The following is a 25,286-nucleotide window of genomic DNA, read 5'->3' as shown; positions in this document are numbered from 1 at the left end:
GGAGGGTGTTTATGGGAGCGTTAGGAAGTAATTGACGTTCAAAAGCGTTTTTAACGTAAAAATATCCAACAGATTTGCCGCGGGTTGTAGCGGTATACAGCTATTTATCTCCCAAACATCGTTTCGAGCCAAAGAAATCCAAAACAAAATTGTATGCATAGCCCTCTTAGTGGCTCGGTAGTTAATTGAACGCCTCAACAGGTTATTAACAACTGACCGAAGGATTTTTTCTTCCTGCATAGCTGGAAGTATATTATAAAGCGCCGGGGTGTAAATTCGAATGCCCCAGTAAATGTCTTAGGAGCCCGCTTAATAGCACCCAGCCTACCTGTAATTAAACCTTCTTTCGTCATAAGGAAGGTAGAGAATAGGAAAGGTACGTGGTACGAAAATGTAGATGGGAAGTTACAATATAAGCAAAAACGCTAGGGTATCCGAGAAACAGGGAGGTAAACATAATTAATGGCATTCTCCATAATTACATGCAATCCAAAATACAGGTATATATTTTGTCGTTGTTGATAGGCCTTTCGTAGATCGATCGATCAACACAAAACGTTGTTACGGGTAAACGTGGTATATTTGTGCATGTTCTATGAAACTACCTATCTAGGTTCGAGCCTCTGAACGTCTCTCCTCCTTATACCCGTAGTCAGGACCGGGTGAGTCACGTGTGTGAGTACGTGCAGTACTGCACGTGAGTCATCAATTGAAGCAATGAATTGAACGCGTTAACCTCTATTCCAACACTCGTCCTTATATAAAGGTATAAAACCATTTGTCTAAGTAGTCAAAAGAGGGAAGTATAAATACCTTGGGAACGCGACATTCATGGTTTGAACAAGGACCCAACACCTGGATATATACGTACATCCGAAACATATGATGAAGACTCTACTGCGGCCTGATGTCTGGGCAGATAATGCAGAAGTAGGTAGGTAGGCAAGTAGGCTAGTAGGTAGATATTCAAAACGGTGTTGCAGTGTTTCATTGAGCAGACAGTATGGTCATTGTATATGCCAAGTCGACGCATCCGCCATAAGATGCTGGCTACCTCTTCACCAAGATCGCAGCGGCGTCTTTGATCTCCTCCTTGCTGACATACCCACTAACAGCCGCCTCCTGGGCCGCAGGCCTCTCCTTTCCGCCACCGTAGTGGTACTGAAAGTACCTGTAACCCTGCGTGAGCTGCGCCGTCGAGTTCACGACGTGGGTCGCAAAGAGCAGGTAGTTCTTTGGGGTGACGGCAAAGGCGAATCGCATGAATACGCCAGAGTATCCCGCGAGGGCGCAGGTCATCGGTAGGGAGATCCTGTGCCGGTCAGGGAGTTTTAGTGCTGGGTCACAGACGAGGGAGACCTTGCAGCTAAGGTGGGAAGTCTCACTTGTCTGCCGGCGCTCTCTGAATGTCTGCTATGGCCGCGATGGGGATGCCAAAGGTCGATACGGGGCCCCAAAAGTCTTGTCGCCCAGTTGGTGTCAATTTAAGCTTGAAGAGTGGCTCTCGGGTGTACTTACGCGTGGAGCACACATAGTCCAACACCTTGTTCGCCCGTATCCTGGCATTGATCGATTTGACAAAAGCAGCCATGTTTATAGAGTTGTTTGGCACATTAAACAAATGAAAGTTGCGACGGAAACAAACACTGAATGCTCATCTGCTTATTTTGCAAGTCCAGCTCATGCATTGGAGCTAGTACCCCTCTGAGCGTCTGGTGCGGAGGTCAGCTTGGCTTTATTGATGCCGAACAAAGCCCGCCCGTCTCCGAGATTGCATATCGGGCTCAACATTTGAATTTCGTCACGTGTGATTGGTTAAAAGTAGAAACTTGGAAAAGCAGACGATTTGGTGTTTCATAAACCGTCTAACATGTTGTTTGAGGAGAGCTATTCGGGTAAAAAGCTTCTCGTGTATGATTCAGTCCACACACCAAACTGTCATGCTCCATCACAAGTTGGAGCGCTGTATCGTAGGTTTTCGTAAAATTTCCGCCAAAACGCCGTGAGTTTTAATGCTCAAACCATGCTACTTAACAAACCAAAACGCTTCCAAGCATCTTATCGTCGCGGAGGCGGATTGAAGCCTGGCGGGCCTTGGCCACGGCCACCAAAGCCTGGCGGAGGCTGAAATCCGGGCGGGAAAGCTCCGGGAGGCGGAAAGCCGGGTGCTGCAGTATAAGTGTTAGTTCACGTTCGCGCATGCTTGGGGCACAACTCTTCTTACCACCTGGGGGAGGGAAACCAGGAGCGCCGGCGCCTGGGAAACCGGGGAAGCCTGGGGGAGGAGCACCTCCAACGCCAGCAGCAGGGCCCTATAACCAACACAGTCAGTATCCGAGTTATATCATTGGTGGTGATGGTTGAGCGTACGGCAAGAGAGATGGGAGCGGCGGCTCCTCTAGCAGCTGGCCGTGCCGCACCAGGACCAGCGGTCAGGGTCGAGGCAATGCCACCTGTTGTTGCCTTTCCGAGGCGCGCGCTAGGATCTGCTGGAGGCGGCGATTCCACAGAAAGCGAGACAATCTGGGCTCCGCGTACGATCGTAAGGCCGAGCGTTCGCTTCTCCTCCGACTCGACGGTTGATGAGGATGCGCCGGATGCGCCAGGGGCAGCGGGCTTGGCCTGCTTCCTCTTGATTTTGCGGAACTCTTCGGTATCGGCCAGGACGAGGTTCATGTGCTGGAGAGAGTGGTCAGCGATCCTTCTTGTATACCTCGTACGCCTCATTCCTGTGTATTTACCTTGTCAAACGCCATCATCTGTCCCACCATTTGCCGGCCATCATTGAGGGTGACCCGCATCCGGTAGTTGATCTGAGTGCATGTTAGCTTGCAGACTATAGGTCGAGCAGTCGGGTCGATATCAACGTACGTATCCGGCCTGTCGAGTCCATAATGGTTAGTCCGGTCAAGTTGCGGCGGCATAGGGTAGCCTAGTGGGTTGGATCTGAGGGGCTCACATACCATCTTGCCTTGCTTGTTTGAGGCAGCCATCTTTACGGGCTCAGAGCGCTAGCTCCACTCCCAATGTACAAAAATTTGATATGTGTTTCTGAAGCCAGACTTCAGAGCGACGCGGTCTTATCTGCTACTTTCGCGCTTCAAAGTCCGCATCAATTGGCATAGAGACCAGGCGGCGAAATTTCCATTCAGACCGACGCGGTCAAGCTGTTTTGCTGGAGACATTAGACTTGCAGGGAAGCTTGGGCCACTGAATAACGAGCCCACTAAGCCACTTTTGGAATGGTATCCACAAAGTTCTTCCCCTCTTGATGACATAATCAAGCTGGGCACCCACCAGGGAACTTTTTCGCCCACAAACCATAATTTGGAAGGGGACTTTTTCAAAAAGGGATCGCGAGTCCCGTTGTCTTCCTTCTGTCCGTCAATCAGCCAACGAAGCCCATCCCCAGGTCTACTAACAAAACAGCCCATCATGGTACGCAAAGCCTCACATCTCCCTCAGAAGTTCGATAGGAACTTGGAATCGTTAACGGTTGCACCGCGAGCGAGAATGGTCATCAATTCATACTGACAATGCGCTTCTAGTCGTCCGAGAAGACCCAGAACCCCATGAGGGAGCTCAAGATCCAGAAGCTCGTCCTCAACATCTCTGTCGGAGAGTCTGGTGACAGGCTCACCCGTGCCGCCAAGGTGCTCGAGCAGCTGTCCGGTCAAACCCCGGTTTACAGTTAGTACCGCCCTCGAATCATCTCCAAAACGAAACGACCGAATCTAACCCGTCACTACAGGCAAGGCCCGCTACACCGTCCGTACCTTCGGTATCCGCCGTAACGAAAAGATTGCCGTCCACGTCACCGTCCGTGGCCCCAAGGCTGAGGAGATTCTTGAGCGTGGCCTCAAGGTCAAGGAGTACGAGCTGAGGAAGCGCAACTTCAGCGAGACCGGCAACTTCGGTTTCGGTATCTCCGAGCACATCGATCTCGGTATCAAGTACGACCCCGGCATTGGTATCTACGGCATGGACTTCTACTGCTGCATGACCCGCCCTGGTGAGCGTGTCTCCCGCCGCCGCCGCTGCAAGAGCAGAGTCGGTACCAGCCACAAGATCAACCGCCTCGAGACCATGAAGTGGTTCAAGTCTCGCTTCGACGGTATTGTCCGTTAAGCGACGTCTTTGTATTTTCTTATGGCACGGCACGGTTATGACGGAGTTATAACGTTGGTTCAAAAGGAGCATATGGGCAAACGGTGACGACCTCTCACCTGGGAATTAAAAATCATTGGGTTTTGGCTTCGTCATGTATATCCTGCACTCAGTCTCTTGTGAGCATTTGCTTCACACAAGCATGGTCTGAATTTTTCAACCAAGCTGCGGCCTTAGAGTCCGACCGGCCTGTGCCGGCTTCCCTCAGCAAATGACAGGCGTGTTCATGCTTCGCTGGACAGATATTTGACGCTTTTGGAGTCTAGGAGTTTCTGCAATACATTTGATGATAGTTTCTGATGCATGGAGTGGTTCAGTAGCTTCCACGGTACTCTATCGGACTTTTTAGACAATCCACATTTTGAGCCCACAAAGGAATTACCTGCGCTGGGTACACTTCTTATTTACCCACCTAACCTCTCTACAACATCCTACACCACGACTTATACCACCTAATTAATGTACAGTCAGGTAGGAAGGTAAACAAGAAGTCAGATAGGCAAGGACATAAGAAGTCAGATAGGCAAGGACATAAGAAGTCAGATAGGCAAGTACATAAGATACCATATAGGTAGGTCGGTCACGTACGGAATTTAATTAAATTGCGAAAACAAAATGCACTTTTACTTCCTGTTCAGTATTTGGGCGCTCTCAATATTGACCTAACTACCTCGGTCGCGTTGAGAACGCTCATACCACCAACTGATCCTCAGGCATTGATTGTCAGCTGCCGACCAGCCGTTGCGGGCCGTCAATCTCTTCGGGCAACCGGTTTCTTGACGTGCTGGCCCGTGCCCAGCGAGAAATTCCTGCTTCTCCCGGGATTGGTCCATACAGAGCACAGGACTCCACTCGACTCCTCTCAGGCCCGGGCTCTTCCTCTCGTTTTGGTGGCTTCCTTGCTCCGAAAAAAGTCCTCTTTTTCATCAAAGTCCATAAGCTCCCAATCTCCTCTCTTCCCCAACGCGATTGCAAGGTGGTTCGCAATCGCTTCTCTTGTTTTTCTTACACCCCCAGATACCAGTTAATAATGTTCAGAAACGCCCTCCGCCAGTCGACCCGCGCAGTCGGCGCCGTCTCTGCCTCCGGCAGGGTCGCTGTAAGTTGTCATCTTCCTCGAACCTTTTGGACCTCAATGCCATCCAACGCGCCTCCGGACCGGACCAATTCATCTCGAGGCTCTTCGGGGAGCTTCATTAAGCTCAATGGGGTGGTTTTGGCAACCTCGGAGAGCTTCGGGAGCTTGGTTGAGCTCTGAGAAAGTTTGCAGGTTTTGAGGTGCTTTGGTGTAACCACAAAGCACTTCGGCTAACTGGTTTTTCACTCCTCACGCCCAGGCCCGCAATGCCGCTCCCGCCTTTGCCTCGAGGCAGGCTCGCACCTACGCCGACAAGGCTTCGCCGACCGAGGTCTCTTCGATTCTCGAGCAAAGGATCCGCGGTGTCCAGGAGGAGGCTGGCCTCGCCGAGACTGGCCGTGTGCTGTCCGTCGGGTACGTCAAAGACATTCGAGCGACTCGATGGAAGCTTGCATTGGATCAAGCTATCGCGCAATTCCACATCAGAACAACTCGACGCCAATTGGGAGAAGAGTTGTCATCAGTGCGACATGGATGCTAATTTTTCTCATTTCACAGTGATGGTATCGCCCGTGTGCACGGTATGGCCAACGTCCAGGCCGAGGAGCTTGTCGAGTGAGTCTAACAAGATCCAGAACTCGCTCCGTAACATCAACTAACTGTTTCGCAGGTTCGCTTCCGGTGTCAAGGGAATGTGCATGAACCTCGAGGCCGGCCAGGTCGGTGTCGTGCTTTTCGGTTCTGACCGTCTTGTCAAGGAGGGCGAGACTGTCAAGCGTACCGGAGAGATTGTAAGCAAAATATAACAACTCCTTGGATGTCGCCAGCAACTAACAACCCCTGACCCCTAGGTTGATATCCCCGTTGGCCCCGAGATGCTTGGTCGTGTCGTCGACGCCCTCGGTAACCCCATCGACGGCAAGGGACCCATCAACACCAAGGAGAGGAGCCGTGCTCAGCTCAAGGCCCCCGGCATTCTGCCCCGTCAGTCCGTCAACCAGCCCGTGCAGACTGGTCTTAAGTCTGTCGACGCCATGGTGCCCATCGGCCGTGGTCAGCGTGAGCTGATCATTGGTGACCGTCAGACCGGCAAGACTGCCGTCGCTCTGGACGCCATGCTGAACCAGAAGAGGTGGAACAACTCCAACGATGAGACCAAGAAGCTTTACTGTGTCTACGTCGCCGTTGGCCAGAAGCGTTCCACTGTTGCCCAGCTCGTCAAGACGCTTGAGGAGAACGATGCCATGCGTTATTCGGTGGTTGTCGCTGCGACCGCCTCTGAGGCCGCTCCTCTGCAGTATCTTGCTCCTTTCACTGGGTATGTTCTAATCTCGCGATACCATACACTCACAACCCCTATCCCCGTGCTCCTTCCTATCATATCCGCTATCCCGATTACGCCTTCCTGTATCGCGTACCTTCCTCTCACATGTGCATCCCTATCACGTGCACCATTCTACCTCCTATCACGTGTCTCCCCAACGTTCACCTTTCACATATCCCATGAAGCCTCGATGGAGTTCAAGTACGCTGACAGCTATTATTTTAAACAAAGTGCATCGATCGGGGAATGGTTCCGTGACAATGGAAAGCACTCTCTCGTCATCTTCGACGATCTGTCCAAGCAGGCCGTTGCTTACCGTCAAATGTCTCTGCTGCTCCGTCGTCCCCCGGGACGTGAGGCTTACCCCGGTGACGTTTTCTACCTGCACTCGCGTCTGCTCGAGCGTGCCGCAAAGATGAATAATCGTACGCACGGAGGAGGATCGATGACTGCTCTGCCGATCATTGAGACCCAGGGTGGTGATGTGTCCGCTTACATTCCCACCAACGTGATTTCCATCACCGACGGTCAGATCTTCTTGGAGGCCGAGCTTTTCTACAAGGGTATCCGCCCTGCCATCAACGTCGGTCTGTCCGTGTCTCGTGTCGGTTCCGCTGCCCAGCTCAAGGCCATGAAGCAGGTCGCTGGTTCGCTCAAGCTCTTCTTGGCTCAGTACCGTGAGGTCGCTGCTTTCGCCCAGTTCGGTTCCGACTTGGACGCTGCCACCAAGCAGACCCTGAACCGTGGTGAACGCGTAAGTTGAAAATCTACTCGAATTTTGCTGTAACCCAAGCTAACATATTTCATCCACAGTTGACCGAGCTCCTGAAGCAGAAGCAGTACTCGCCTATGGCCGTTAACGAGATGGTTCCCCTGATCTTCGCTGGTGTCAACGGTTTCCTCGACAACGTCCCCGTCGCCAAGATCCTGCAATGGGAGGCTGACTTCCTGTCCCACCTCAAGACCAACGAGTCTGACCTGCTTGCCACCATCGAGAAGGAGGGTGCCATCAGCAAGGACCTTGAGGCCAGGTTGAGGGATGTTGTCGGTTCTTTCACCAAGAGCTTCATCGCCTAAATATCGGGTGTGTCACATACACAAAAGCATTTTCCAAACGGCGTAGGACAGATGCGGGTGGATGTTTATACCTGAGATTTGTGTTTTCATCTACTAGAACGGCAGGAGAGGCTCTTCTTTTACCTTGTGTGTCGAGGGACCGGGAGAAACAGGCGAGAGTGATGCCAAAAACTTCTCCAGTGTGTTCATTGTAAAAATAGAGTCGAAACTCAATCAAGCACTCGAATTCCTTTTGTCTTAATATTGACTCTTCTGTATGTTCGTCTTGTCTTGGCTGTATAATTCGCAGAAACTTAATCGTCTCAACGTAATTCTGTCTAGCTCGTATCGTCCCAACTTCCATGACATCATTGCTTTTGAGAGTTCCTTATGATATAATCCTCACTGTCTGATGTGTAAATTCTAACCCACTTGGGCCCTGTCCTATAGTAGTCTTGGTAGATATTTCGTGGAATTTCTTTTCTGCTCGGACAATTATCAGTTATCACATGTCTTTCTCGACAGTACGTTACATAATATTTCTGCAAGCAAATATATATTGTCATTATTTTTTTTGCAGATATTACCTGATCATATGTGTACCTATTTCATCTACTTCTCAGCTCATATGCTTACTTTCCTATGTACCAAGCTAGGTACCTAGGTACTTGCTTGTATACCTGCTCGATATTTATTTACCTATTAAGCTGCCCACCTACCTGACTGCACATTTTTCTGTCGACCTGCTTGTGCATCTCTCTGCCTATTTGTCTATTGTATTGTATTACTTTACCCATTATTATCTTAATTAATAGAAAATGTTGAAAGGGTTACCGTGCGTATATTGCCAATATTAACACTTGTGTACTAATTACGTCTGTTACATATAAATAACATTGTAAGTTGCATAAAATCACCCTTCTTAGAATATTGCCTTTATGAATTGACCATATTTTCCCAGAGAGTCTTTTAAACTGGGACGTTTTCGCAGATATTTATATGCGTGGTACTCTCAACCAGGCCGACCTGTGCATGTGGCTCTCCTTTCCGCCGATATTCCATATAAATGATTTTTACCTGATATCCCATTGCATTATATTCTTCCTGAATAATCTCTTGTGCAGGGCCACGTCATGAAACTCACACTATTATTCTTCATGTAGCACATCTAGGTAAGTCCGCACTAGGAACCTCGGGATGTAACGAATACTCATCCATCGTTTTAAACATCCGCCTGCGTACGGACCTGTACTTATTTGCCTTTATACCCACCTACAGTATGTTGACCCGCCTCTCTTCCTACCTACATACCTCTCCATTTCCCTGCAGACTTATGTCACTATCTATTTGCCTAATGAGTGGCACTGAGATAGACTGGGTTGTATTAAATAACTAATTGTGTGGATACTATAACGTGGCCCTCTCTACAAGAAAGCATTACAAACAGATTTGTACATGAGGTATCTCCCAAGCCAGTTGCACGCAACACTGCTTTTTTTGCACAAACATTTCTCTGCATTAGTTTCTTGGCAGTCCTGATCTGGGTTTTTTTCTCGTTCAAGAAGTTTTACCTAAAACCCATAGTCCATAGATCTGATATGTTTCTGTTTTGTAATACATCAGATGCTTCTGTGCTTATACCCACCGAGGCTTGCGTGGGAGATCAAAGCGACCCCTCATCGGGGTACGTCACACCTACGCTCGGTATCGACTGCCTTGTATGCACGAAACCCACATTGATAAAAGGCAGCCCGGCGCATTCAATTAATTAGAATCCAAGATAATTTAGTTGTCTTTAATTTGACAGGGTTGAAAATGTCTACGGATACCGAGCCACAAATGTCTGCGGCTACAAGAGGAGTGATGGCGTCGGTGCGGCGCTTGGTCCCGCCAATGCTGGACAAATTCCACAAAGGTGGGCGGGCAACGTTTCTTCTGCCTTCTTCACCACCACCGCCACGCCGGACGCCTGTGTGGGCACACAGTCGCAATCAACAACAAAACTTTGACAATGGGCTGACTTGAACAATTACCGTATGCCACAGGCCAACTAGGCCGCGTCGGCGTCATCGGCGGTAGCGAAGACTACACCGGCGCGCCGTACTTTTCCGCGATGGCCAGCGCGCGTCTGGGATGCGACATGGTCAGTACCTTTGCCAGCCGGTCTCCTGCCCCCGTTGCCGAAATCCCATATTGACAGACAGATATAATCTAGTCCCACGTCATCTGCACGCCGGCCGCCGCCGCAGTCATCAAGACGTACAGCCCGAACCTGATGGTGCACCCGCTGATGCGCCAGACCTCCTCCGACGGCTCGAGCACCGCAAACAACCACGACCAAGACCCGGACAAAGTCGCGTCGCCGATTATACAGATGCTATCTCGACTACACGTCCTCGTGATCGGGCCGGGGTTGGGACGCGATCCGTTGATGCAAGCCACGTGTGCGCGCGTCGTGGCCGCGGCCAGGGAACGCAACATGCCGCTGGTGCTGGACGCCGACGCCCTGCAGCTGGTGCAGAGGGACCCGGCGCTGGTCAAGGGCTACAAGCTCGCGGTCCTGACGCCCAACGTTGTCGAGTTTCGGAGGCTGGCGAGCGCCCTGGGCATCGAAGACGCCAAGGAGGGAGACACGGCGACCGCCAGGGCCGACGCCCTGGCCAGGGCGTTGGGAGGGGTGATGATTGTGCAAAAGGGCGGCAAAGACATCGTCAGCGACGGTGGAGACAGGGACGCGCTCGTGGTCGACCTCGAGGGCGGCAAGAAGCGCAGCGGTGGACAGGGAGACACGCTGACGGGCTGCATCGCGACGATGCTGGCGTGGCGCAAGGCGGCGCTCGACGGGCTGTGGGAAGGCAGCAGCGAGGAATGGCGGGAGGGCACCGGCGAGGCCCAGGGCAGTGAGACGGTGCGGCTGGCTGCTTTTGGCGGGTGTGCCGTGACGAGGGAGTGCTCGAGGCTGGCGTTTGCGAAGAAAGGGAGGAGTTTGCAGGCCAGCGATCTCACGGACGAGGTCCACCAGGCGTTCTTGAATCTTTTGGGGGAGGAGGAAGGGAATGATGCGAAGCTTTGAGCGCTCCTTGTGATGAGGTAGGCAAACTTTGTCTGTGTAGGGTTGTCAGGCTTACCAATGATAGGCCGAGAATCTCTGCATTTGAACACAGATATGGAAAGAGGTGCTTTAAAGGTGCTGTCAAAAAGCAAAAAGCTCCCGTTGGCCGGTTAAAGCGCCGACTTAATCACTTGAGGGTCTGACTGCGCAGTGAAGAGCTCGTATCGCGCCGATACGGCCGATTCGTTAACCCGATATAGCGCGTGCTGCACATTCTTGTTGCTTGTCCAGGCGGGCTAGGCTTGGATCATCATCTTCAGGGATCTGCCGGAATACAAGCTTAAGTTCGCTATCGGTATCGAACAGTGCATGGTGGATGGTGGGTGGTGGATGGTGGATGGTGGATGGTGGATGGTGGATGGTGGATGGTGGATGGTGGATGGTGGATGGTGAAAATGCCGGGAAAGGATCATACCCCCGTTGATAACGACGGCGAGTATTCATATGTACCCGGAACAAGTAGTTATGGTCATGACCTGAGTAGTTCTCTCCGGACGTGTAATCTTTGTCTGTCCAGTCACTCGGGCCCTATTGCGATGCAGTCTGAGAACTGCGGGATACCATGACGGGCATACTGGGTCCATGAGGGCCCAGAAATCAGCGAGGGTGTCTTTTTATATTCAAGTTGGGTTCACCTGAAACCCGCACACTGAAAAGCACAGTTGAACTCCCTGGCATAGAAGCTGTAGTCGAACTTGTGAAGGATGTCGTTCTCGGTGTTGTCCTCGTCTATTGAGCGAATTGATAAGCTCACCGCCGGTCGTGTAAACACCGTGGCTAAAGAAGATGCAAAGGCAGTTGTGTCAAACACACACCCTTTTACGTTGCAGCAGACTTTTTTTTTTGCAACGTATTTCGTTGTAGTAGCGCCGGACTCGCCATCGCTGGACCACTCTCTGGGAGTTTTTTTCTCTCGAGGGTGCTTTCTGAGAGTCAAGCCAGGCGTAGATTTGCTCGATGGTGTGTTCTTGCCGACACTCAAAGTAAGCGTAGAGAGTTTCTCGTCGCTATCTGAATCACTCTCCTCGATGCTCGAACTATCCACAAGCAATACAAGGGAGAGTATATACTAAAAGAAAAAGAGTACATCTAGAGTCAGGGCTCTAGAGTCTGCGCGTGAACAACAATGCATGCGTGCAAAAACCCATGTCCTCTATGTGCCGTGCCACTGTCAACATAGAGATCACATCCATGTCGATAGCATCTTCAGGCTTTTTATCCTCGTCCTCGCTGTCATTACTGCCACCTGCGCCGCTAGCGAGCGTCTCCTAGCCAGACAAGCCACTCTCGAGCTCGAACTGAGCAGGAACTGAGACAACCGCGGCGTCTGACATCTTTAAAGAGTGGTGCGCTCTTCTTGCAGCACTCGGAACTAACAAGGAGCGATGCGCTCGTGTTGTTGTTATCGTAAAACAACTGGTTCTGGATAACTAGATTGATCAAACCCGTTTTGTTTTTCACTGAAGAGTGCGGCAATGAGATCGCGTCGCTTTCCAGGCCGAGGATGCGGAGCCAGGAACTGCAGCACCAGAGGTCAAGCCGGGGGCAAGTGACGTGAGATGTATGTACCAGTAGTTTTATATATAGCTATACTAATGAGGAAAGAGACAGACAAATAAAATTCGCAAGACCAGAGTAGTCTCGATGCCATGCTTTTATAAGCGTTTCAAAGTCAGCGCATTATTCACGGTCAGGCGGCCATGTCACGACAAACCATGTTATGAGGCAAACCCAAATGAGTCGATGAGAATCTGCAGTCTCAAGCAAGCACGCATGTGATTTGCGAATGGAAACTATATGTCACTCGGTCTGTCATAGTCGACAAGGTGACTAAAAGATTGTAGTAGGTCTAGGTGAGTTGTCCCTAAAGTTTTCATGACCTATGGTCACGGCTTACTCACCTCTACAGCTCCCGGGCCGGACTACATGCAACTCAACTGCGGATTGCGCCAGCAGATGCAGGCATATGTGGTCAAACAGGGGATGACGCCGCTGCCAAGTTCTTCAGCGTGGATTTAACATACGGTAGTGTTGCCCCTTGCATAGTGCACACCCGGTCCCACACGACTTCTCCAGTATTGACTGCCTTCACATCGTGTCAATAAGTGACCCTCTCGGGCTTCTATCAGTTTGGCGATGTGTATAGGTCGAGTTCTTTCTAGAACTAGTCTATAGACTATGATGGCAACTCTCGTAGTGTCGTTGTGTCTGCCACCATAGAACTGTGACACAAGACATCAGATAGCTGCCAAGTACCTTGACTACACCTAGACTAGATGAGTTGCCATCACTTTGACTGCACAAGATGCACCCACCTTGAATAAGGAAGGGTTGCCATTAATATAGATCTGATATAACTTACACGAACGGCCCGTGCTTATAGCCCCCATCATATTACGTTTATTCCTACCTTTCTACAGGCTAGCTTTTCCCACCCATGTATACTGTAACCTGCCTTATTACCCGACCTTTACTACTGTAGCCAGCCCATGGTGATGGGACCTGACCCAACATCAAGGCGAATTTGCCACCTTCGACAGCCTTCGGTTACATCCATCTACATTTTTTCCCCCTTCCCCCTTGCCCACTCCCGAGCCCGTAGCACCCCGTAAACCATGTTCTTGTGGTGCGCTACACCAAGCCAGGGGCATCACGAACTGTGTTTCTCGAATCCGTGGTACGCAAACTACTAGTTGAACGTTTACCGAGATCATACAAAAAGAAACCTTCGGGGATTTTGTGTTTTTTTGTTTTACTTTTCGTTTTGTTCCTGCACGTTTAATATGACTCGTGATTTTACTTGGCGTGCCACGGCGTTGAAGCGATGGATCTGGACATCGGCCGGAAAGTTTGTCGGACGGTGGCGCCGGCGGGAGAAATTCGCATTTCGGATGCAAAGGAAGTCTTTCCCGTGATGCTTTTTCCATGGAAAAAAAAGAACAACGTCATGCAAGGGGTTGTAACCCCGGCGATGATGATGAGGAACAGTTTAATGCAGGGGTTTTAATGGCATCACTGCATATAACAAAAGGGGTCCATCACCACAAGCTTCCATTGTTGCTATTTGTGATGTGATCGGAGCCGGGAGGTCAACTCTCCGTTCTGCACTAAAATAATGTCGCCCTTGTGGCGCCTCTGGAAAGACGGACAATGGGCGCTGGGGTGAGACAAAGGCAAAACACACACGCTTTTTTTTTTTTTTTTTTTTTTTTTTTTTTACTCTTCCCTCAGCTTGCCTTGATTTCAAGTCCCCCTAACCTCGACGCCAAAAGATGTCGCAAGCCACTTCGTAACCGGATCCTTGCTTGCACTATAGTGGAGGTTTGAACGTAATTATAACGCAACTAGCCAAAGTAAGGGACATATAAATTACATATGCAACCAAAGAGGGGAAAGAAAGGGCGGAAATGTGCGCGGAAACAGGACATGTCACGAGTGGCGAACCCCTTGGGTTTGAAGGATCGGTTTTATGAACATGAATACGGCATGCAACGCGTGAGGGAGAGACACACAAAAAAAGAGTGCCGGACGAGAGCCGCAGAAGAGAGTACCACGTAGGTTTCCCGCACAGACGCTGAGCTAGTTCTGGAAAAAGAGCGGCGCCCGGCGGGAAGGAGGGGCGGAACGGCAAAAAAAAGAGAGAAAGCTAGATGGACGTATGCAAGCAAGCAAAAGAAGCCAAGCGCAACCGCGGAAGGGTTATCCAGAGTCGCAGCAAAACGCATTGACTTTTGGGCAGTGCAGGGAACAAGACGCGGCCGATGGGGTACTTTCGTACACCGGTTTACCCTCTTTTTCTGTCAAGCTGCATATCTGCATCAAGGGGGTAGGCTGCGGTATACTCGCTGAGCCGTTGTGCGTTTTTGAAAAGCCGCGCCGCCCTCGATAAGCTCACCTGACGCGGATCAATCACTGGTGGCTGACGGTCGTGACAAATTTGACAGGCATCAGCTTCTAAAAGGTTGAGACAACATGATAGTCGGTCGGTCCATGAACCCAGTCGGATCAGCTTGCCATATCCGGTCATGTCCGCAGATACATAGATGTGCATGGAGGGATCCAGATGATAGGACTAAACAAAATGTGCGACTACATGTCAGAGACCGGATGGAACACGGTGTTTGCCGTACCTAGGTGTCCATTGTAGGTAGTTGGTGCCTACCAGTTATCAGATGGTTTGTTCACCGGTGGGTGCCCGTACCAGCGTGCGCGGTGGCGAAAACCAATAAACCTGCAGATATCCTCAATTAACTCTTATATTCATTCTATTATAATCGGTTCGGTACTGTACTTGGTGCTTCGTATGCACTTCGTACGGTACTGCACGACAGTTGGGGCACACTGATCTTGAGTTCTGTTTCGCTACCAGAAAAAAGGCGCAAATGAAATGATCAAATCACGATCAGATTTCCAGCTTTAGTTAGACTGTCAGCGGCCCTTGTGCGCGTCCCTTATTTTTTTTAGTTTCCTTTTTTTTTGTAATTTATTTTTTGTAATCCTTTTTTTTGTAATTCTTTTTTTTTTGTAAGCGTCTCCCCGTTCCTGACCGCAGGGAAGGTCCTTGTTGCCCTAGTTCACGGACCTCACGTCAAAGCTGTCAATGTTGGATCCTGACGTCGAACGGACCCAACGTCGAATTTTTGTTTTGTGCTCAAGTTCGGTAGTGCACCGAAACCACAGCTTGGCACATGTAACAGAATAGGTAGCAACACGACGTACAGAAGCATCTACCAAGCTACTTTGACTTTAGGAGAACAGTGGTATCCGCAGGACATATTCGAATGGAACAAGCCTCTGATCTTGGAAGATTCGATTCCCGATGTAGGCTACGTATACGCAGATCTATCTATACCTCTACTATGTATGTAGATATTCAGAAAGTGCTTGTCATGACAATCATCTTACTTTCTTTTCTTTTGCGGCTTGGCCACTGTCAATCTTGGTAAAGCTAGCGCACGGCCCATGGCCCAAGACAAAACGGGAACCAATGGGCGCTCGAGTACTTGTGCTTGCCAGGGTAGCCGATAGCCTGGATTTGATGACTAGGATCTCAGATTTTCCTTTGTTTCTGCTCTGCCATGCGCGTAAGGGACAAGGGATTGAACCACATGGATCTCAAAACACCGTGGTTGGTTGATGAGTTGCTTTTGGTAAAGATTCTCGTCACCCGAGAACAAATTGTGGAAAAAACGCGTTATATGTCGATCTGTTGCCCTACTGTGCCAGTAGTATTATTGCAGGTGATTTGACAAGGATCAGGAAGGATGGGCGGCAACGGCTCATGCAACCATCCGGATTTGTCCATTGTTATTGGTTCTTTGTTCTTTGTTATTTTTCATTTGCTACTAAGATTCGTTGCTAGGTCGGTTGGTTCCGATCGATTTGAGTATTCGAACCAAATTGGTCTATTCCTTTGGCTTTCATCTCGAACCTTGTATGAGATCGTGGCTGGTGGCTGACTGGCAGGCAGATACATCTAAATTCTTTGTTCCGTTGAATCGCAATGTGCTATCAAGGTTACTACAAAGTATTTGCGACCGGTCGGTAGCAAGGGTGTCAGCAATCCGAATTGTGGACACAGTGGACACTGCGGGGGTTTGTCATCCCATGTCAAATGTGCTGAATTTGTGACAAGGCTGCAAAGGTGCATTGTAATAATAATGCAACCGACCAGCAACCGGCTTGCCGGGCGGCAATGTGCAGATAGAAATGCAGAGAACAGGACGAAATAAAATTTCCCCAAGCAAAATTCTTCCCGAAGCTGGCAACCCTGCATTGCAAGATGAGCCAATATAGCAGCACATGGAAGCAAACTCGTCTCGGGTGAGCTAACCAAGGTGCTAGCCGGCCGACCAAACTAGACCATGCTACCTTGTACATAGCTGTAATTGAGGCTAAGGCTCGCCAGAGGCTGCTACACTGCAATTTCTGTTAAGGATGGATCATGGTTAGAAGTATCTGATGATCCGATAGCGATTCGTGCCTGGAATACTGTATACATAGGGAATCCCGGTAACAATCATGGCAAGCATGCAAAAGTAGGTAGGATGACAGCCGGAATTTTTCTGACGAATACTGTCAAGATTTGTCAGTGTCATCCCAAGTTCGGCAGTGAGTGAACAAGGAAGGACTGATTTAATGAGTAAGGACTGAATAATGAAGATATCGATTGTGAAAATTGACGCATCGCATTGTACTAACTGTAAACATTTGACCGGCTGGATCCATTCGACGTCTAGACTGTCAACTCCTCCTTGATTATAGGGGGTCTAAACAGGGGAGCTGTTCTCCAACTGGAAATGCTCGTCACCCAACCTTGCTCAAGGCGTAGAGCGAGGTGGGAGGTAGGGGCCTGGTGGGTCCATCAGCTCGTCAAAGCACTCGATGCCTGCAAGCATCAACAGCTCCCCGCTCGAATTGTCCAATCGAATCAAGCGACCTTTTTGTTCAACTAACGGTAGCACTACACCGTAACTTATTACTGGTACGGATTGGAGGCTTTCAAGGGTCCCTCGCTCCAAAACGACCAGGCTTTCCAACTGCGTAGTGAGGACCTAAAAGAACCACAACTTGATTTTGTTTTGTTTTCTTCCCGCCGGACCGGGAGCTGGATCTACTCCGTATCTCGCCTGGCTTCACTCTTTGACAGCTTACCTGGTATTGACTAGGACGTAGCGCGTGGGGTTGATTACCTAGTGTACCTAGGGATCGGGCAATTAATCACTCAACCGTCGAATTTAATTTCTATCTCTCTCAAGTTTCCCATTCAAGTCTGTGGAACGCCCACTTCGTTTTTTGTTTGGTTGTGGTTTCGATTTAGGTTTTGATGCTTGGTATCCCTCCCTCTCTGCCCATGCGAATGTAGCTGTCACCGTCTGCTGTCTAGCTCATACAGAGGACCAGAGACACGGAAGCAGCGCAGATACCACCACAAATCTAGGCACACAAGAAAGATACGACAGAAGAATCGAATCGTAGAAGGTACGTGGTCTCGGCCGTTTTCTTTTCTTTTTTTCTTCTTCTCTCTTTTCTTTCCGCCCCAAAAGCGCCGCCGCCCTTTCTACCCGCACCCGTTCGCCCTCCGCACATCTCTCCAAAGGGAAGGAGCAGCCGCCTTGCAGATCACCTACTTGGGTCGCCGGTAAACTGCCTGGTCACCCAGCCATCTCTCATCACTAGTGTCTCAACTTGTAAAACGCCACCACCAGCCTGCTCCCACATGCACCTTCCTGTCTAGACAACCACCTACTAGCGGTTCACGATACCGGACAAAAAGACAGAAAAGAAAAGAAAAACATACGGAAAATTAAAACCACCCACGTCCCCTCACCAACCCTGGCTTTGAAGATCTACATCTCTTCACCTCCACCTCGCCTGGATCAAAACCCCTCAACTTATGACCCTACCCAGCCTGACTGACCTTTCAAAGTTGCGCAAATTTCAGTCAGAGACCGGTCCAAAACAGCCTTGACTTGCAATCCGGGAAACACTGCAGCTTCGAGACGTCGCACCTGCTCGCTGTGGCGCTCGCCCTCCTACACGGGACTCGGCCACACGACGCACCTTCAGGTACCGGCAGCACACAATCTCTTTCTTTGCTGCCTCCGCCCCGTCGCTGTTGTGCGACGTCACACTGGCTCCAGCCGCGTCCTGCTCGGCCGGTGCGACGCACAAGGGTTGATATGTCCTCGCCGCGGCCGCGAAGAAATCGCCTGACCTGCGCCTCTTGACTCTAAACCCCGGTCGCCCTCTCTCCTTCGGGCAAGAACACACGGCCCTGCGGTTCTCGCTTGATCGGGTGCTTGCTTTGCTTCGAGCCTGCAAGCCGCGACCACCCAACGCCTCACCAGACTCGAATCGGCCAGCCGGAGCATCCCATTAGCCAGTTCAATCACCCCTGCCTCAGATCCCGGCTCGGCTGCGCTGTTCCTGCTCAAAATATGTTTGTCGGCACCAACTCGAACCGGGTGATCCCCCCGGATAACTCTCTTACCATGGCCTCTGTTATGGCCCACGGTTTTGAGAGGTTACTTGCAAAGGGCAAGATTAGTTCTATGCGAAAACAGAAAATACCATCAAAATCACCAGTTTTTGCCTCTTTTCACGAAAGCAGCGCCTCCTCATCCTCGTCGGAATCAGCTTACGCACTTGCAGACGAACAGAGTCTTTTCCCAGCACCGTCCTTCATTCGACCAACTACCTCCAGGATGCTTGCAAGAGACGAAAAGTCCCCGTCGTGCAAGCGTCTGAACGATACCCTAGATGCGAAAAGATCGCCGAGGTCTCCGCGTCGTTTCTCGGCTTCAGAGTCGCACAGCAGTGGTGCTAGCAGCATCCGCAGTAGTGTGCGGAGCAGCACCCGCAGCTCAACGCCAAGGATACCCCGGCGCTCCTCGTCACTGGTTGCTCAACAACGCGAGGAGCACCCGTCTCTGGCATCTCTGCTGCATTACGAATTCACCGAGGGTGAAAGCAAGAATGCCAAACGTTCACTCAACACTCTCTGTGCACCAGCGTCCCCCATTGATTCAGAATGTCTGGCACTGCTTGAGAAGTTCCCAAGCATCGATGATAACCCTCCTACTCCGCCACCAAAGGACGATTACCGCCTCCATCTCAGTCAAGTCGGGAACTATCCTACCTCACCAAAAACACTTAGCCCAAGCGTATTACACCCGCTACCCCTACAGGCTGCTGCACAACCGAGGCTGCGACCCTCTTTGAGCTCACGGTCAGCACCGGATCTTGCTGCTCGGAGTTCAGGTCAGCAATCCCCTACAGGATCGCTGACAGGACGGCACAGGTTCGCCAACCTACGCATCGAGAATCCCAAACCACTGAGGATATCCCACAACCGCTCCCGGTCTTCTGATATTGTCCTACAGGAGCCTGCCGTTGGAGATTTTCTCGGTCTCAGTGACGACGACATAGCCGAGGAAAGGCCACCCACACCTCCTGTTTTGTCAACATCCGCTGTCCCCACAACGCCCCTCGTCCCCCAGAGTGAAACTACGCAACAGCCAGTCCCTCCGCCCAAATCGCCAAGTCGCTCGCTCCGAAAGTTGAGCGTTGACTCTGGACCGCCAACCCCTCCGCCTTTGGCGCTAGCACCAACGCCCCTTTCCGTAAAGCGAATCTCGGCTCGGCTTTCAATGGGTACAACCGAAGATAGAGCGGCTGCGATGGCTGCTTTTGAGGTGGCTCGAATCGCATCACGATACAGTTTCGATCTTATCTACATCATCGACATGTGGCCCAAGCAAATGCTCCGAAGAAAATCCTCGGCTGCGACACGTGATCCTTTCGGTACTGGCTTGGCTTCGCCCCGGAGGACTGGCTCTGTACGAACCAGCAAAAAACACACGCGAACATCTTCAAACCATTCGTCTACGTTTTCCGAAGCTCATGATGACACGAATCCAGACCGTTACGAGAACACCGGTCTCGACTATCGCTTTCTTGCTGCATACGGTCTTCACACTGTCAAGCCACCGCTAGAAATTGCCTACAGTGTTCACTCCAAGATTTTGAAGCATGAAGGATGGATCGAATATCGGCAGCCGGAGAGAAATGACAGTGAATTCGCACGTGGCTATGCTTGCTCCTTCTACACGGGTTGTGCGCCCACAGAAAGCCACCACAGTAGGAATTCCTCTCTTGCAAGCACAAGCGAGGCGTCAACCGAAGAGTCTGGCGCCACGTCGCCACGACTTGACAAGGGCAAGCCTATCGCGAGGTCACGCAGCGGAACAAACAGGTCCGACCACAACCGTGGCATTGTATTTGCTGCCTATCGCAAGCGACAGCTCGATGGAGAAGCACCCGGTCTCAGCCGCGAAGAACTCAGGGGCATGCAACTCGATGCAGAGACGCTAGTCAACATGATTGTTGATTTTCACAAAGTCAAGCGGAGGAGCGAGCAACAGACGAAAGGAGAATCCCGTCCCCGCCGTCCTTCTGCAGCGCAAGCACCTGCAGAGACTGCCCTCGGTGAGCACTGAGTTCACAATACGAGACGACCCACTGCGAGTTCCAAATGGAAGTTTCTCTAACGTTTTGATTTTTTTTTTCTTTTTTTCTGCTCTGGCGAAAAAAGTTCGTTTTACAAAGCATTGATGGTTATGCATGGTGGCGCAAACCCTTTACAGCAAAGATTCACATCCTTCATTTACAAGACGTTTTCCTTTTACCATTCTTCTGGACGCTTTCTTTGCCTTCTGTTCGCTGAACTATACCCGATCTAGAATCTTTCTCTTTTCTTTGTTCTTTTTTCTTCGCATATTAGCGGCATTTAGTATGCGAGTCTTGACACGACATTTTCATGATGGTTCCCACCGATTCGTTTAGACCTAGACTAGGTGCTCAAGCTTCTCTTGGCATGGACAGTTGACGTGGACACTTATCGCCTAACGGCGATGCTCCCATTAATATATAATGGGATAAATTGAAGACAATCACCTCCGGCTAGTGATAACTACTTTGCCACTCTTGGCCACCTAGTGATAGGATCAAATAAACACATGTTCCTACCATTATACGAAAAGGCTAAAATTGCCCTGAAGCGTCGACTCTTTGGCAATATATGTTGACGTCTGCGATTTGTATGTGTTAGAAGCCAAACACTATGGATAACTCTAGCCCTGGCGAATACTGATACAACCACTCTACACCACCATCAATTCCTAGGTGCCGGCATTACTGTTCAAAGATTGCAAGCTGTAATATGAGTAGTGGTGACAATGAAAGCATAACCTTGGTCGTGCAAGTGCTGCTGAAGGGTGGCCAAGGTCAAGGTCCAAGGTACTTGTTCTGCCTGTTTCCCCAGTATATGCTTCTCGGTACCTCAGCTGGCTTGGCCAGGCCGGAAAATCTCATTGTCCTTTGGGTATCAGCTTGGAGGTTGAGAAGGGGCAAAGTGAGAGGGAAGTGAGGAGAAGAAAGCCACGAGGGTAATCATTGTTTGCACCGAACAAATCATGAACTTCAAGGGAAAGAGTCTGCACCTTCGCACCGCAGAGCAAGCCGTACACTCTGGTGCTTCCACCGACTGAACTTTTCTCGAATAACTCCATCTCTTCGAATTCTCTTGTCTGCCCAGATCCTCTGGGGCTCGATAACACATGGAGTAGAAAGGTGTTCAGAGTACCAGGTAAAGTGTCATATTTGCTAGCAGTCTCTCTGCATGGCCGATTCGTCGTCACCTTTCAATATTTGAGTGTTTCTTTCACCTGGCTATCACTTTACCTCCAGCAGCCAGCGACGGCCTTTTGAAAGTGTATTGTCCAACATTCCGAGGTTCTTTTTCACCCTAAATTACAGAATGTCATCATTTTGAAGCTCGTCTTGACGTGTTTGATGGGTAAACAGTACCAGCATCCCACAATATCAACGCCAGAACAAGGAGCCTCGCGGAACAGGCTTGTCTCTTGCCACATATCATATCACTCGCAAAATTTCTGCATTCGGTCAGGGCCATGGAAGGCGACAGCCCAGTCGTGGCCGTGACCTCCCCGACCATACCGACTGACAGCACCCTCGCGGTATCGCCCACGGCCGAAAAAGCAGCGTCGACCGAATCCTTCTCGGCACCGGCTGTCCGAAAGCTGGTGACTCTACGCAGGATCAGCAGGATCAGGCCGGTCAAGAATGCAAAGCTGCCAAAATCGAAATATGTGGCCATCACGGTCGACGGCTGGGAGGTGGTGGTCAACGCAAAACGTGATCAGCGGCGATTCAGGGAGGGTCAGTTGGTGGTCTTTTTCCAGATTGACAGTTTTGTCCCGGAAAACGACGGAAATTTCTGGGAAGAAATGAGCACATCGGCCGAGTTGTTCCAGGAGAGGCGGGGATTCCGGATTGGGACCCTCCGGATCGGAGAGTCGAGCTTGATATCGCAGGGCAGGGTCTTTCACCTCGGCGAGTACCCACGCGTCGAGGAGGTGGTCGCGGAGCTCCAGAAAGTGCACGGCGACAAGGATGGCCTGGAGGTGGCCATGCAGAGGTCGTTTGACGACGTCCTCGGCGTCGTCAAGTGGGACGTGCCCGAGGAACACAAGGGCGCACACTACGGCCCGCCGCCGCCCATGATCCCAAGAACGGCCCTGAATCGGATCCAGGACGTGACGCAGCAGCTGTGGGAGCGCCACGCGGCCACCAGGGTGCAAATCACCGAGAAGCTGGACAGCTGCCCGATATCCATCTACTTTGTGCGCAACGACTCGCCCTTTGCAAAGTGCCTCCCGGCGCTGCACGACTTTGCCGGCAAACCCGACGCCCAGCGGCGCCAGCAACAGCTCTGCGTGTTCCCGCACGGCCGCGTCGGCGTCTGCGCAAACAGGCTGGAGTACGTCTGCGCGCCGGGCCAGCGCTTCTGGGCGGTGGTCGAGAGGCTGGGGATCCCGGGGCGGCTGGCGCGCGAGGGCCGCACCGCCGTCGTGCAGGGCGAGCTTGTGGCGCCCGACCGCGGTGGCCCGGGCGGGTTTTATGCCTTTTCGCTCTGGACCGAGGGCGGGAAGCACGGCGGGTTCGACGGCGAGGAGACGCAGCGGGCTGCGCTCCGGCGCATGGGCGTGCCGCTCGTGCCGCTCGTGGGATACCGCGCCATCGGGGAGTTTGCCAGCTCGACGGGGGAGATGCTCGCCAAGGCGGATGGTCGTGGGTTCAGGGGCCAGCTCCGTGAGGGATTCGTGCTCAAGAACGTGAAGGAGAACATCTGGGTCAAGGTCATCTCTAATGCGTGGCTGGAGTGGTATGAGGAGTGAGCCTGTGCCCAGTTGCAAAAAAAGTCATACGTTTGTTTTGTTTTTTCATTTCTGTCGGGGTCTATGGTACTGTTAACCCCAACCGCCGAGTATCATCCAAGCCTAGGTCCCGGACCTTGTCCGTCCCATCCCTTCCTGGTTTCCATGAAAAATTCCGGTCATAGTACATTAAAGAAAAATACACGTTGTTCTTCATCAATATGCCGCCCCTGAGACCCCCCACAAACAACGAGAGGGGCTCAAACATGTTATGGTCGTCGTCCCGCTCAGGCAGTGCAGGAAAAGTCGCAGCTGAGCCCGGCCTGGGTCGCGACGAGCTCAGCCCTGCACTCGCCAGCGCCGCTGGCCTGGCCGACGCAGCAGTTGGACGCGCAGTCGGCCTTGCTGAGGCACTGGCCCGTGATGAACTGGGACTTGTTGCCCTTGCCGACGTTTTGGCTGCCCGACTTGGCAGAGTCGACAGGGCACGTGCCGGACACCACGGCGGCGGCTCCTCCGGTGCTCATGTTGCCGGCTGCAGGGGCTGCGACCGGAGCGGCGACGGGAGGAGGAGGGGGAGCAGCAGCAGCAGGAGCAGGTGCAGCCCTGGCTCCGCCGTCGCCAAAGCCGCAGCCCGTCTTTCCGGCTGCGTTGCCAACAGCCAGGCCGGAGCAGATGCCAATCGAAGAGTCGCCGGCGATTCCGGCGCAGCAGGCGGGCTGGGCGCAGTCGGCAGTGCTCCTGCAGGCGCCGGTGATGAACTGCTTTCCGGCGCCGTTGCCGACGTTTTTGGCTCCGGAGGGGTCGGGAGTGATGGGCTGGGGCGTTGCGACGGCAAGGGCGACGACTTTTATTTTATTTTTAGGTTAGCTTCCCCTTTGTTTTGGTGATGAGATGAAATGATCGACCAAGAGAAGTGGGATGAACCACCCTTATTGGCGCATAATGGGACAACTCACATGCCAAGAGGGCCGGGGTGGACAGGCGAACCATTGTGAGGGATGTGATAGAGTTTGACGGAGAATAAAAATATAAAAATAACAAGCAAGGTAGGCAGTATGTTATGCGTAAGAGAAAATGAGACGCCGGGTCCCAGGGATGATCACAGATCACTGGATGAATCGAACAGATAAAGACCAAGAAGGGATGAAAGAAAAAACCACCAAAAAAACCGATGGCTCAGGACGTTGAAGAGAAGACTGTTGATACTACCAGACAACCAAATGCAACGTAATGTAGGGCTCTGTGGACTTTTATATCCGGGACTTTGACATGTCTCTGCAGATCTGATCGACCCCTTTTGGCCCGCAGTCGGCAACAGCGGGAGGATCTCTGCCGGCCCATGTTTCCTTGTCCCCAAGGTGAGCGGCGATGTTGCATCGACCCCAGATCAAGCCTGTTGGAATTTACCTCGTCGTCCTTCTCGATTCGGAATGCACGAAGCCAGACAGGAGAGGGCGCCACACGACGGAGCTCCCCCCCCGAGGCGGTTTCTGTTACAGGAGGGGAGGCTAGGGAGGTCCAAGTGCCGGTGGCGCAAGACGTCGGGCCAATTGAGTGACAGAGATCTGGGCGGGGGTTGCCCGATTGGGAATTCGTGGAGTTCGCGACAACGTTTCAAAACCTCGTTTTCTAAACACTTTTCGGACCCTTGCTCACATCCATTTGTTGTTTTTCCTAAACTGCTACGGTGTGGTTGCGTGGTAGTGTACAATGTATCTGCCGCCGTCTGGACTGCCACCTCGAATTGATTGCGTCAACCACATCGTGGTCCTTTTTTTTTGGGGGGGGGGGGGGGGGGGGGGGGGC

General features: G+C 51.5%; 8 protein-coding genes across 8 annotated transcripts; 5 read left to right on the top strand and 3 right to left on the bottom strand.

Moving 5' to 3' along the window:
* Positions 1-813: 813 nt before the first annotated feature.
* MGG_16921 (uncharacterized protein) lies at positions 814-1,736 on the bottom strand. Its single transcript, XM_003712920.1, has 3 exons — positions 1,519-1,736; positions 1,386-1,461; positions 814-1,312 (listed from the first exon to the last, which is right to left on the bottom strand). Exons 1-3 carry the CDS (start codon positions 1,589-1,591, stop codon positions 1,051-1,053), a joined length of 411 nt encoding a protein of 136 aa, XP_003712968.1. The 5' UTR covers positions 1,592-1,736; the 3' UTR covers positions 814-1,050.
* MGG_16920 (uncharacterized protein) lies at positions 1,669-3,190 on the bottom strand. The gene is made up of 6 exons (XM_003712919.1): positions 2,964-3,190; positions 2,872-2,880; positions 2,742-2,813; positions 2,371-2,679; positions 2,225-2,312; positions 1,669-2,168 (listed from the first exon to the last, which is right to left on the bottom strand). The coding sequence occupies exons 1-6, from the start codon at positions 2,991-2,993 to the stop codon at positions 2,059-2,061; spliced, it is 618 nt and encodes a 205-aa protein (XP_003712967.1). The 5' UTR covers positions 2,994-3,190; the 3' UTR covers positions 1,669-2,058.
* A 134-nt stretch (positions 3,191-3,324) lies between these two features.
* MGG_07753 (60S ribosomal protein L11) lies at positions 3,325-4,489 on the top strand. The gene is made up of 3 exons (XM_003712918.1): positions 3,325-3,438; positions 3,549-3,690; positions 3,752-4,489. The coding sequence occupies exons 1-3, from the start codon at positions 3,436-3,438 to the stop codon at positions 4,126-4,128; spliced, it is 522 nt and encodes a 173-aa protein (XP_003712966.1). The 5' UTR covers positions 3,325-3,435; the 3' UTR covers positions 4,129-4,489.
* Positions 4,490-5,010: 521 nt separating this feature from the next.
* Positions 5,011-7,954, top strand: MGG_07752 (ATP synthase subunit alpha). The gene is made up of 7 exons (XM_003712917.1): positions 5,011-5,266; positions 5,505-5,659; positions 5,804-5,860; positions 5,916-6,036; positions 6,097-6,563; positions 6,801-7,323; positions 7,383-7,954. The coding sequence occupies exons 1-7, from the start codon at positions 5,198-5,200 to the stop codon at positions 7,644-7,646; spliced, it is 1,656 nt and encodes a 551-aa protein (XP_003712965.1). The 5' UTR covers positions 5,011-5,197; the 3' UTR covers positions 7,647-7,954.
* A 1,395-nt stretch (positions 7,955-9,349) lies between these two features.
* Positions 9,350-11,117, top strand: MGG_13834 (YjeF). Its single transcript, XM_003712916.1, has 3 exons — positions 9,350-9,540; positions 9,671-9,768; positions 9,841-11,117. Exons 1-3 carry the CDS (start codon positions 9,441-9,443, stop codon positions 10,696-10,698), a joined length of 1,056 nt encoding a protein of 351 aa, XP_003712964.1. The 5' UTR covers positions 9,350-9,440; the 3' UTR covers positions 10,699-11,117.
* Positions 11,118-17,293: 6,176 nt separating this feature from the next.
* On the top strand, positions 17,294-21,265 carry MGG_07751 (uncharacterized protein). The gene is made up of 2 exons (XM_003712915.1): positions 17,294-17,718; positions 18,167-21,265. The coding sequence occupies exon 2, from the start codon at positions 18,678-18,680 to the stop codon at positions 20,736-20,738; it is 2,061 nt and encodes a 686-aa protein (XP_003712963.1). The 5' UTR covers positions 17,294-17,718; positions 18,167-18,677; the 3' UTR covers positions 20,739-21,265.
* A 946-nt stretch (positions 21,266-22,211) lies between these two features.
* MGG_07750 (uncharacterized protein) lies at positions 22,212-23,498 on the top strand (the record flags this gene model as incomplete). Its single annotated transcript, XM_003712914.1, has 1 exon — positions 22,212-23,498. One exon carries the CDS (start codon positions 22,212-22,214, stop codon positions 23,496-23,498), a length of 1,287 nt encoding a protein of 428 aa, XP_003712962.1.
* A 266-nt stretch (positions 23,499-23,764) lies between these two features.
* Positions 23,765-24,470, bottom strand: MGG_07749 (uncharacterized protein; the record flags this gene model as incomplete). The annotated part of the gene is made up of 2 exons (XM_003712913.1): positions 23,765-24,324; positions 24,437-24,470. The coding sequence occupies 2 exons, from the start codon at positions 24,468-24,470 to the stop codon at positions 23,765-23,767; spliced, it is 594 nt and encodes a 197-aa protein (XP_003712961.1).
* Positions 24,471-25,286: the final 816 nt, after the last annotated feature.

Source organism: Pyricularia oryzae, chromosome 3 (genome assembly GCF_000002495.2).
Source record: "Pyricularia oryzae 70-15 chromosome 3, whole genome shotgun sequence".
In the NCBI taxonomy this organism is placed as follows: Eukaryota; Fungi; Ascomycota; class Sordariomycetes; order Magnaporthales; family Pyriculariaceae; genus Pyricularia; species Pyricularia oryzae.
Note: the sequence above shows the minus strand (reverse complement) of the source record. Positions and strands in the feature narration are given on the sequence as shown.